This window comes from the organism of the source record quoted next, unplaced genomic scaffold (genome assembly GCF_019419815.1).
Source record: "Pyrus x bretschneideri cultivar Hongxiangsu unplaced genomic scaffold, Pyrus_bretschneideri_v1 Contig23, whole genome shotgun sequence".
Classification (NCBI taxonomy): Eukaryota; Viridiplantae; Streptophyta; class Magnoliopsida; order Rosales; family Rosaceae; genus Pyrus; species Pyrus x bretschneideri.
This window is the reverse complement of record NW_025999535.1, coordinates 1187076-1197980: the sequence shown is the minus strand read 5'-3', so window position 1 is coordinate 1197980 and position 10905 is coordinate 1187076. Positions and strand designations below refer to the sequence as shown.

The 10905-nt window shown below is 36.5% G+C and overlaps 1 protein-coding gene and 1 pseudogene across 1 annotated transcript; one reads left to right on the top strand and one right to left on the bottom strand.

Moving 5' to 3' along the window:
- Positions 1-44: 44 nt before the first annotated feature.
- On the bottom strand, positions 45-1054 carry LOC125477943 (annotated as a pseudogene).
- Positions 1055-4591: 3537 nt separating this feature from the next.
- On the top strand, positions 4592-5964 carry LOC125477955 (rRNA-processing protein FYV7-like). Its single transcript, XM_048585491.1, has 3 exons — positions 4592-4876; positions 5089-5192; positions 5337-5964. Exons 1-3 carry the CDS (start codon positions 4705-4707, stop codon positions 5754-5756), a joined length of 696 nt encoding a protein of 231 aa, XP_048441448.1. The 5' UTR covers positions 4592-4704; the 3' UTR covers positions 5757-5964.
- The last annotated feature ends 4941 nt before the right edge of the window (positions 5965-10905 follow it).

Here is a 10905-nt window from a genome sequence, read left to right as displayed (position 1 = left end):
TTAACACAAGAAGAATAATAACAATAATTGAAAAGTAATTACAAAGAAAAACTTAAGAGAATTGCTAATTGGATTAAATTAGAGGGGAGAGCCCCCGTTATATTGGCACATCTATCTAAACTGTGTACTACAAATTATATACAAACTGCAAACATGTAAAACACAACATCTAGAGTGCAACAATTTTTCCATGAGACTTTGGAGACCTGTTAAACAAATTCCTCAAAAATGTCCCGGTGAATTTGTTGAGCGCGAAGGGACTCGAATTATTCGGCGATTCTCTGGCAAAACACTTCTTTCTTAGCTCCACATCTCCTCTTTGAGCATATCCACTGCTAAACTCAACTGTCTTATGACCTCTCTCTTCACTTCATCTTTCTGCTGCAGTTCATCCTTCTGAGTTCTGTGGTCTTCCTCGAGCCTCGCTATCGTTTCCCTCAATTTCCTCACCTCGTCTTCGCTAACCCTGCTCAATGCATTCTCTTTTGTTTCTTCATCAACTCGGGGTTCATCCTCCGGTTCAGGATCATCAACTTCAGACTCGGAATACTCCTCTCATGTTCATCACAGGTTTCGGAGTGGCTATCGAAGCTCAAATCCACAACGCTCATCGACTTCTCAGAGTAACATTTGGTTGAAGAGAATGGAGACCCTATCGTTGTCAGCAAGCGTGTTCCGGAATCAGACTTCACTTGATCATACCGCTCAGCCAATGAACGGTGAATGCGATAGAATTTTTCCACAATGCTGAGCAGCTTCGGCCGCTTTTTGTATTACATCTCTGCACATTGAGCAAATGAATCTGGTTCTTCCTGAATCAGCCTTAGCATGGCCTCTCTGCCATTGAAAAAAATAAACATCCATCAATTTTCTCCAAAAGAAAACATCTGGTGAAGTGAATAGTTCATATGAACAAATTGGTAAACGCTACAATTTCACTTAGAATTATGGACACACTGATAGATTTACATTGGGTGTTGCAGATGTGTGTTAGGTTAGTTACTTAAGACGGTGTTTGCCCTCTTGTACCAGAGTTCGGACCCTCCCTCCCCTTAAATTAAAATAGTTTAAGATACAATATAGTCCTGTAAAATAGAAATAAGAATATGCATTATGTGCCTAATAAGGTTCTTTTGGAAATAACTAGATTCAAGTGGGTCCAAAACATAAGGAAGCCATACATATAAACAGAGCACATAAAGTCTACAGAGAAAAACCATTCTGGAAGGGTAAATAGAAAAAACAGAATTTAACAATTTTCTGTGGAGTACAGTAACAGCAGCGAGGATCACCATTAGGATCCAGTATTGTACTGGATCTAATCATCAAAACCGTGACTTTACATATGACCTAAGAACTAAAGTCACATGATGATAAGATATAGTACATCTCTTGGTGTGTGAAATCCAGGGTTAATTTCCCCACCCCTATCCCATCTAGTTCCTCCTGGTCTACCATTCCATCATGTGTAATGGTACCCCTCCACCCTGCAGTAATTTTAGTGTGATCGTTACACCCTCACGTGATGTTGCTCATTTGAGCTATGGTTATAGCATGTGTTTCTAGTTCCTAGTCTACCACTCCGTCGTGTGTAGGATCCCTCCACCTGAGAGACTTTGCTGCCCCTGTTTCATACACCTCGTTTCCTATTTCAGGTCACGGTGTATGAAACTAGAGCAGGTACATTATTCTGCCTCCGTCCTGCTCTGAGCAAGGGATCAAGAGGTCCATACTAATGAAGGAGAACAAACTCACATGTTTTTGTTTTAAAAAAAAAAAAAAAAAAAAAAACCCAACTGGGTAATCAATTTCCAATGTCACCAACCATTCTACCAACCTTATTCACTCAAATTGCATAAAAGTTTCATACTTTATAAGGTCCCCCTACTCCCCCACCTCAATTATTAAAAAACCAAGCACCAGACTTCGAAATTTCAGAAGTTTAGAACTATGTCAACGGTCACAACTTAGTACAGATAAAAATTGGTACCAGAGAGAGTGGTTTGAAGCCATGGGGAGCGTTTGGAGATGCTGTGACTGTCGTACAACCGCCAGTGTGTCATCTGCTGCCTCGTCATTTCTTCGCACCTTTTTCTACCTTTCAAGTTCAAAACTTTACACACTCAAATTTCACAGCTTTCATTAACAAGAGAAATTATCTACACTCAAACGCTATGTAGCGGTATCTTAAACTAATCATATATAAATAAACATGTGTCGTAACTTTTTCGCTTAACCAGCATGATTGATTTGGCAGAGGTTTTGTATAGATGGCTTTGGGAGAGGTTTTGTCTGAGAGTTTGAGAGGCATAAGTTTGTATACATGAGAGCACTTTGAGTTTGTGGGTTCTCCTGTATTCGTTGGAATTCAATAAAGCTTCCGTTGTTAGAGAGGTGTTCCTATATTGAATGAACTCTAAATTCATGTGTTGTGTATTTCTTTATTGCTTCATTGTTTGGTTTGGTTTTTACAACACCAAACACTATGCCTTCAACGGGCTCCTTCCGCCCACTGTTTGACAAAAAATGGAAAGTTTCACCTGCAACCAACCAACCAAACAAAAATCTTATGAAGGGGGTCTGCAAATGCAAAGATATCTATATGTATAAGAATCAGTAGTGTTCATTTTAGACATAAAAATGACATATTTGTTGACCCTCTAAAAGCATATGTTATGTCAAAAATAATATTCATGAAAACACACAAAATTGACCTCTATTAGAGAATGTCAGTAACGAGGTTAGCTTTGTATGTCTAAATAGCTTGGTACTCTACAAAAGGACTTCTATGTTAAATTGTTAAAAGCAGACAATCACTCTTGCATAGAGGTCTTAACGTTTTGTTTGCATCAAAAGAACATAATCAAAAAGTTAATATTGCGAGAAGATTGTGCCTGCGAGAATGGTACGGATGGCAGAGCTGCTCATGTACGTAATGTCCTGGGAGCAGAAATCCCCGACACATTGGCCTGGTTTGCAAAGAGGATGGCGACCGCAAGGGAGAGGCTGATAAGATTTGGACTGGCTGCTAGGGTAAGGAGGTGCCTTGGTACGAAAGCATTCGTTTCGAGGCTTTTGACAATCCTCACAGAGATTCCATAAGAGGCTGCTCCCAGTGTCAATGTACAAGTAGTATGATTTGAATGGACCCGTAGGAAAAGCCGCATTGAAAGTGCCAAGGCCAACCTGTATAATGTAAGTTGCAATAAGCTCAAATTGGAGCTTCGGACGGATCAAATCGTTGGTCCTCGTTTGATTTGTATTAATATTTGTGTCGAGGGTCGATGCAGTGATGAAATTGAGTTGCGGATTAAATAGTATATGAAAAATTTTAATAGCCATGGTTGGTAGGCTATTAAGTTTTATCATATACAATTAATATTTGTTAAGTCTCTTAAAACTTTTATTGAAAAATTATATACTTTTCCATATGAGTAGTTTTTTCCTTTGCTTAAAAATTTCCTTTTTTTGCAGTTTTTTCCTTGTTTAAATTTCCTTATTAAGGTTTATCACATAAGAAAATATCACGTACTTTTCCGTATTAGCATAGCAATTATACCATGCATATAGTTTTTCCTTTTCTATAAATACATATAAGATGTATGCATGTCTTTGAAAACGTGCATGTATTGCAATACCGGTTTTGAGGGAGGAGGATTCTCTCCCATCATAATTTCTTTCTCATTTTCTCATCTTTTATTTGAACGATTTTGATTAAGTCACGTCAACATGCATCTCTTCCTATCTTTTTCTTTGGTAATAATATTATTGGTTTGTTCTACCATGTGGCATTTTCATACCAAAGTAATTTCGTACTGCAAATAGGATAACAAATTCTAATCTAATCACAAATGTAGGGAAACTTTGTCACTAACTAGCTAGTAGGCGGACACCCTTACGGAATTCTTTTTTAATATTCTTGCTAAAGATGTAAAAATTATAATTAGATTATAACAAAGTCTTATCCTTTCGACAAAAAAAAAAAATGATGATAGAATGTTAAAAATGTACATATTTTTTGAGTCAACCTAGCAAAAGTTGTTAAAAAAAAAAAAAAAAAAAACATTTTGCATATGGACACTGACTACAAATTTAGAGAGCAACCATTCATTCATTCTGGTATCATATAATCCTTTATAGACTCTCTTCTCACTCTAAGCGTGTGTATGAGAGTCATCATGCACGAGAGATTTTTCAATTAGCCCGAAATATGGGACAATATGCCATATTATTACGAGTACGTCATGATACGAACTTATTTGAACTACAAGATCAAACCAAATTATAGAGCAAGATTTGATAAGTAATAATCAACAAATTGGAATTCATTTATCAACATATTTTATTATACTTTGCTTCAAGTATTCCTCTACTTGTATGATGACATATGTAGTATGTGTCCGTATTTCGTATTGCTGAACTCTCTTGTCATGCACGTGAGATCAAATCCTCTATTTCCGTCGATTCAAATCATAGCCGTCGATTTTCTGCACATCCCTCTCTTCCAGACTAAGAAATCGTAGCCGTCGACGTAAATCCAACGGCTTTGGTGTTGCTTGGGGGAAATCCTCTGCGAGTCTCTCTTTTACACTAGCACTAGAGCACGGTTTTACTTGACCCCAATCCGCAAATTAGGGTTTCCAATTCGTCCGCCTTCCCCAATTCCTTCATCAATTTCTCAATCTTTTCCAATTCCGCTCAGCAATGATGAATCGACACCCAAAGCACGAAGAAAACAGAGAGAAATTCAACGGCTCGAGATCGAATAGCATGAAGAAGAAGAAAAACATGAGGAGGATGGGCGGGCAAGGGCTTTCACTCGAGGCCTTCGCGAACGCCAAATCGAACAGCAGCTACTTCAACCCAGCTTTGATTAGTATAAAAAGCCGTCTCTTTTCATTTCATTTTGATTATACTCTGTTCAATTTTGCTTCTTTTCTTTCTTCTTTCAATTTTTTAATTTTTATTTGTTTCTGTTTCAATAATTTTCCTGTTTATATGATCTTCTTTAAATTTTATTTAATTTGATTGTTAGGTATGAATTTATGATGATTTTAACGAACTGGGTTCGTTCTGATTTTGTATCAGAGAAGCAGAAAGAATTCTACAAGAATTCCAAGTATGTGAACAAGTATAAGAAGTCACTGAAGCAACAGCAGAGCAATCCTCCATTGGCGATAAGGCGCTTCAAGGTTTGATTTCTTTGGCTTAAGTTTCATTGGATTTTATTTGAACTTAGGGACAAGAATTGTTGTTAAGAAAACCCAATTGAAATCCTGTTGTGAAAACGAAGTTTGGAGTTGATATCTTAAGTCGTTTATTTTTTCGGTGTACAGGAGGAGATTGAAACCAAAGATGGTAAAAAGGAGCGCGAGGCGGAGTATGTTAGTAAGAAGGAGAACGAGAACGAGACTGAATGTGGTAGTGAAATGGAGAACGGAACTGGAGATGATAGTAGAGAGGAGAATGAAACTGGAGGTGGTAGTAAGATGAGTAAGAACAACAAGAAGAAAAACAAGTATGGTGCTCGTAGTATATTGAAAGTGTATGAGATGAAACATGAAGATGAAGAGAAGGCAAGAATGGAGAGGGAGGCGATTATTCAGGCGAAGAAGGAAGAGCGAGAAAAGGCGGAAGCACGAAGGAAGTCTGCTAGAGAGAAGATGCTTAAGAAAACGCGTAAAGGTCAGCCTGTTATGAAGTACAGAATACAGCATCTTCTGGAGACTATTCAAGGTTCTTCAAAGCAAACGTAGTTCGCGAAGATTCAGAGTTCGTTTTGATATTTCGATAGTTGTAATGTTGTTGATTGAATTACAACTCAACTAAGCTTGGTAGGAGCAGTTCCAGTTCCTGGAGCAATGTAAAAACAATTTTGATACCGTTAGGGCAGCGAATCGGTTCTCTACATATTGTTGTTCGAATAGTTCTTTTCATCATTTGCTATGAACGTTTAATTACTTATGTATTGTTTATTTAATAATCTGATGTAGCTGAAGCAGTGCTGGTGCTTATTGATTTCAGTTCCGTTGACAAACATAGGCATGCTACTCATCTAGCTTATATGATACAACTGAACCAGCCATGCACCAAGCGAAACTTCATTTCGGTCATGTTGTCACGCACTAGCACACGCAGATAGACATGAAACGAGCCGGTGTTCGATCACGAAAGTTGTCAGCGGTTCGGAGGTGGTATGCGGATGAACATGATGAGTATGAGGGGAGTCTAAGGGCTGGTTTGGTATTGCTGTGCTTTGAAAAAAAATTACTTCTGTGCTGTGAGAATAAGCAACTATGAAATAAAGCAGCAAAATGTTTGGTAAACTTTTTTGTAAAAGTGCTTTTGAAAAAAAAAAAAGTAGTATTATAGTGTTTAGTAAACTTTTATGTAAAACAGATGTGAAAAAAAACTGGTTGTTCAAAACTGGGTTTTGCAGCTTCTTGTTTTTGGCTTTTTTTCATCCAAAACTGTGAAAAAAAGTTAAAGCTGAATGTTTACCAAACACAAAAATAGCTTTCAGCTTTTTTTTATACCAATTTCTTTTAGAATCATCTCAGTACCAAACCACGCTGACTCCAAACCTGCAGCAATGGCAAAAGCTGCGCGAAGCTCCTCGGTATCCATACAACTTGGTCCCCAAAAGCTACTTTTGAGTTTAGAGTCCAAAACGTCTTGTGGTCATTGAGTCCAAACCTATTGGGCTCCAATTTGAGAGCAACCAATTTGAAGCCCATACATTAGTCTTCATTTGTTTTCTTTTTCTTTTGAGTTGGGAGAGACATACGTGGGGGTTACCATATCGGTTAGAGTTGTGCTATCTCTTACACACCTGAGTTTGGAATCTCTCACACACCTGATCCGAATCCGATATTTAGCGTACTCGGATTCCACAATAATTTACTTTCGTCCTTTTTTTTATAATGTTATTCACACCCCTTTTTACCTCCCAAACACCCTTATTAAGTTTTGTCAATTGATCTTCTTAAATTCATTCATTCAACTCGACGGCCAGAAATTGAAAAGAATGTGTGAGAGGATTTGAGTTGTAGATTGCAGGTGCAGTAAATAATTTTGGTAGAAACTTTAAAATCACTAGGCAAAGCCACAGACTGAAAGCCTGAAGCATTGCAACTTTCCATCATCATACTACCAACAATTACTTTGTTAGGGTTGGTTGGTGGTGAAATAGTAAAATCAGAGGGGCAGAGAGTGATGAAATCTCCAAAAGAATTATGGTTTTAAAAAAAAAATCTAATGAAAAGGGTTTGAAAACTTTAAGTTTTAACGATAAGGACAAAATAAAGCGTAAAGTGAATAGTATCAGGATTAACTTTTTAGTGTAAAAATATGATTTTCTGTTAAAATGAATTTCGTTAAAGTTTCCAAAAAAATTAAAAAAGGGACGAGAATAAAAATGATGATCGTCAGTCAATACCCTCAAACGTGCGGCCATCATCATCCAATAAAAATGTCTGGCAAATTTGATTGCCCCACATTCACGCACTCATCTCACTCATTCACCAACGTTTTCTGGTTTTTTTTCTTCTTTTTTGGCAAAGTATGATTTTTGGTCAAGGGTGTTTTGATGAAGTTTCACTTTAGTCTCTATGTTTTTATTGTTATAAACCGTTATGATTCAAGGATAATGACGTAAGTTTGTCAGTTTTTTCTATGAAAAATGAGCAGCGTATAGAGGACTAGACGAGAAGTGTTAAAATCACCCTTTATCTTAATTAGTGATTCTAACTAAGGGAAAATGATGCTTGTCGGATCCTTTTTTTGGGAATCCCAAGAATCTCGTGATTGTGACTGTTTATCGTACATCATGCTGTCAGAAATCATTTTAAATTTAAAATTAAATATAAATAGTACCTAACGAAAACTGACCGCTCGATGTACGATGAACAGTCACGATCACTGAATCCTCCGGATCCCCAAAGCCTAGGCTAGCTTGAGCCATGAGGTTTCGTGAAACCAACAGTTGAGCATTGAGCACAACAAACTCTAAAGGGTTTATATTTGGATACCTGAAGGCCACTAGCAGTTACTTTTTAAAGGCCTTTATGCAAAATGTATTATTATATGTATTCATTGTATTCTTACACAAACAAGAGGTCATTTTCGTCAACTTCGTAACAAAATTACTATACTCGGTCTGGTCCGTTTCATTTTAAAACCAATCTAATCTAGTCCCTCCAAATTTGGATCGGCTCGACCCGTGCCAACCCCTATTGAAATGCGTTGTGTGATGGAAATGCAGAAGACAAGCAATATCATCAGTTGTGCCTTTTATTTTTGGGTTTTTATCACAAATGGTCCTTGAAATTGATCATCTCCATCAAGATGTTCCTAAAATTGAAAATCAATAAATGTAGTCCCTGAAAATAGGTGTCGCAAATCAATGTGGTCCTTCCGTCACAATTTTGTTAAAAATTCTACACCAAAATGGTCTCTGAAATTGACCCGCAATAGTCTCTGAAATTAAAAATTGATCAATGTAGCCCCGCAAATAAGTGTCTCAAACCAATGTACTCCTTCCATCATAATTTTATCAAAAATTCTATTATATGTTGATGTGACACATAAATAGGTCACTCAAATCTAATTAAATTAAAGAAATTACAAATAGACTTAATAATTTAATAGTTAATAAAAAAATTGGAAAAAAGAGAGAACTTCATAGTGCAAAAAGATAAATAAGCTTACAATTAGGCCCTCCTATAAGGAAAAAAAATATATCATAATGCAAAAAGATATATATATATATATATATTTGGGGATCATAGTGCAAAAAGATATTTAGACAATTTTTTTTAATTAATTATTAAACTCACATCAATACATAACAAAAAAAATTATAGAATTGTGGCGAAATGATCATATTGATTTGCGACACCTATTTTCAAAGACCATATAGATAGATTTTCAATTTCAGGGACCATCCTGATAGTGTGGGTTAATTTCAGGAACCATCTTGATGGTGTGAATCAATTTAAGGGATCATTTGTGATAAAAACCCATAAATCTTGTGGGATCCATTTATGTGTCACATCAGCACTTAACAGAATTTTTAATAGAATTGTGACGAAAGGATCACATTGAGTTGCGAAACTTATTTTCAGGGACTACATTGATTAATTTTCAATTTCAGGGATCATCTTGATGGTGAGATCAATTTCAGGAAGCATTTCTGATAAAAACCCTTTATTTAAAAAAAAAATTATTATTAAGAGGCGGGGAAGGATTTAAAACTGTAAATAATAATTTAAGATGGAGGAGTTTTGAGTCGGAATGCATAGATAGAAACTCAACACCCTATCCACTAAGATATATGTATATATATATTTTAGAACATCGATATTTTTACACTAAAAAGATGAGGAGTTTGAATAAACCACTAAGATATTAGACCACGTGTATCCATTATGCCTTCTATAACTTTGCAACGTTTATTAACTACTTTGTTTAATTTGTTTTCTTTCACAAAAACCCTTTTTAGCATCGATGCGGTCGTTGAGGAAAATTAAACGAAGAAAAAGGTTCAGAGGTGGTATGCGGATGAACATGATGCCTATGAAATGAGTCTAAGAAGGCTCGTTGCTGGTTGCAAACTTGCAATGGTAAAACTTCGATTTTTTCAATTTCGATTTGGTGTTCAGTGTGTGTGTGTGTGTGTGTATTTTTTTTCGATTTTCCAAACCCATCCCTACCTTAAAGTCCAAAACTCCTTTTGGTCAATGAGTCCAAAACTTTTGGGCTCTACTTCAAAGTCCTAGTTTAGAGCAACCAATTTGAAGCCCATACATTAAACTTCATTATGTTTCTTTTTCCGAGTTTTGAGTTGAGAGATGCACACGTGGGGGTAGCTACATCAGTTAGAGATGTTGTGCTACCTCTTATACATCTTAATTTTGGAACGGGATCATCTTCAAATCCCTTCCTCCTAATCCACCAAATCAGGGAATTTATGTCCTTGAAATTTGATCTAATGGCTACAAACAGGGGTCCGCTTTAAAGTTATAATAATTTCAAGCCGTTGGATCAATTTTCAATGGCACGAATTCCTTGATTTGATGAATTAGGGAAAACTCATCGCAATATGAATTAATACAAAGTAGAAATTTATTGCAAATACGAGCGTAACAAAATTAGTTAGAATGAAGGTGCTTCTTCTATGAACTCAAATTCAGCAGTTTACATTAATTTAAAATACTGATAAACGAAAATACAGCTAGGGATCATCATTCGGCCTGTGAAGTGGGTCGGCTAGAACCCCACGTCCCAAAACCCAAACTGTTTTACTTCGATTTGACCTGATTCGAATCCGAAATCTAGCATACTTAGATTCCACGATAATTTACCTTCCATCTTTTCCAATTTTTTTTTTTTTTTTTTTAACCTCTCCACCTGGGTCTCCTGATTTACTTTTTTGGGCAGCAAAGGCTCAGAGTTGTACATTGCAGGTGCAGTAAATAATTTTGGTACAAACTTTAAAATCCCTGGGTCCAACCACATACTGAAAGCCTGATGCATTGCAACTTTAACTTAGGGCATTTTACAACTTTACATCATCATACAACCAACACTTACTTTGATGGATATCATGATAAGTTGGCTGGGGGTGACACAGTAAAGTTAGAGGGGCAGAGAGTGACGAAATCACCATCGATGGGATTGAGATTGCTCCGGATATATATGTTCGGAACACTCAATTTCAACCATGCAGCTCTTCTTAGCTCATTTCACTAATTCGTTTTACAAAAATTTAAAAACTTAAAAAGACCCAATTTTTTTTTTCCTCTCTCTTAAACAGCCAGAGAGATCAAGAGTTGATCTCATTACACTTAGTTTGTTGGTGTGAAACAGGTAAAATCAGAGGGGCAGAGAGTGATGAAACCACCA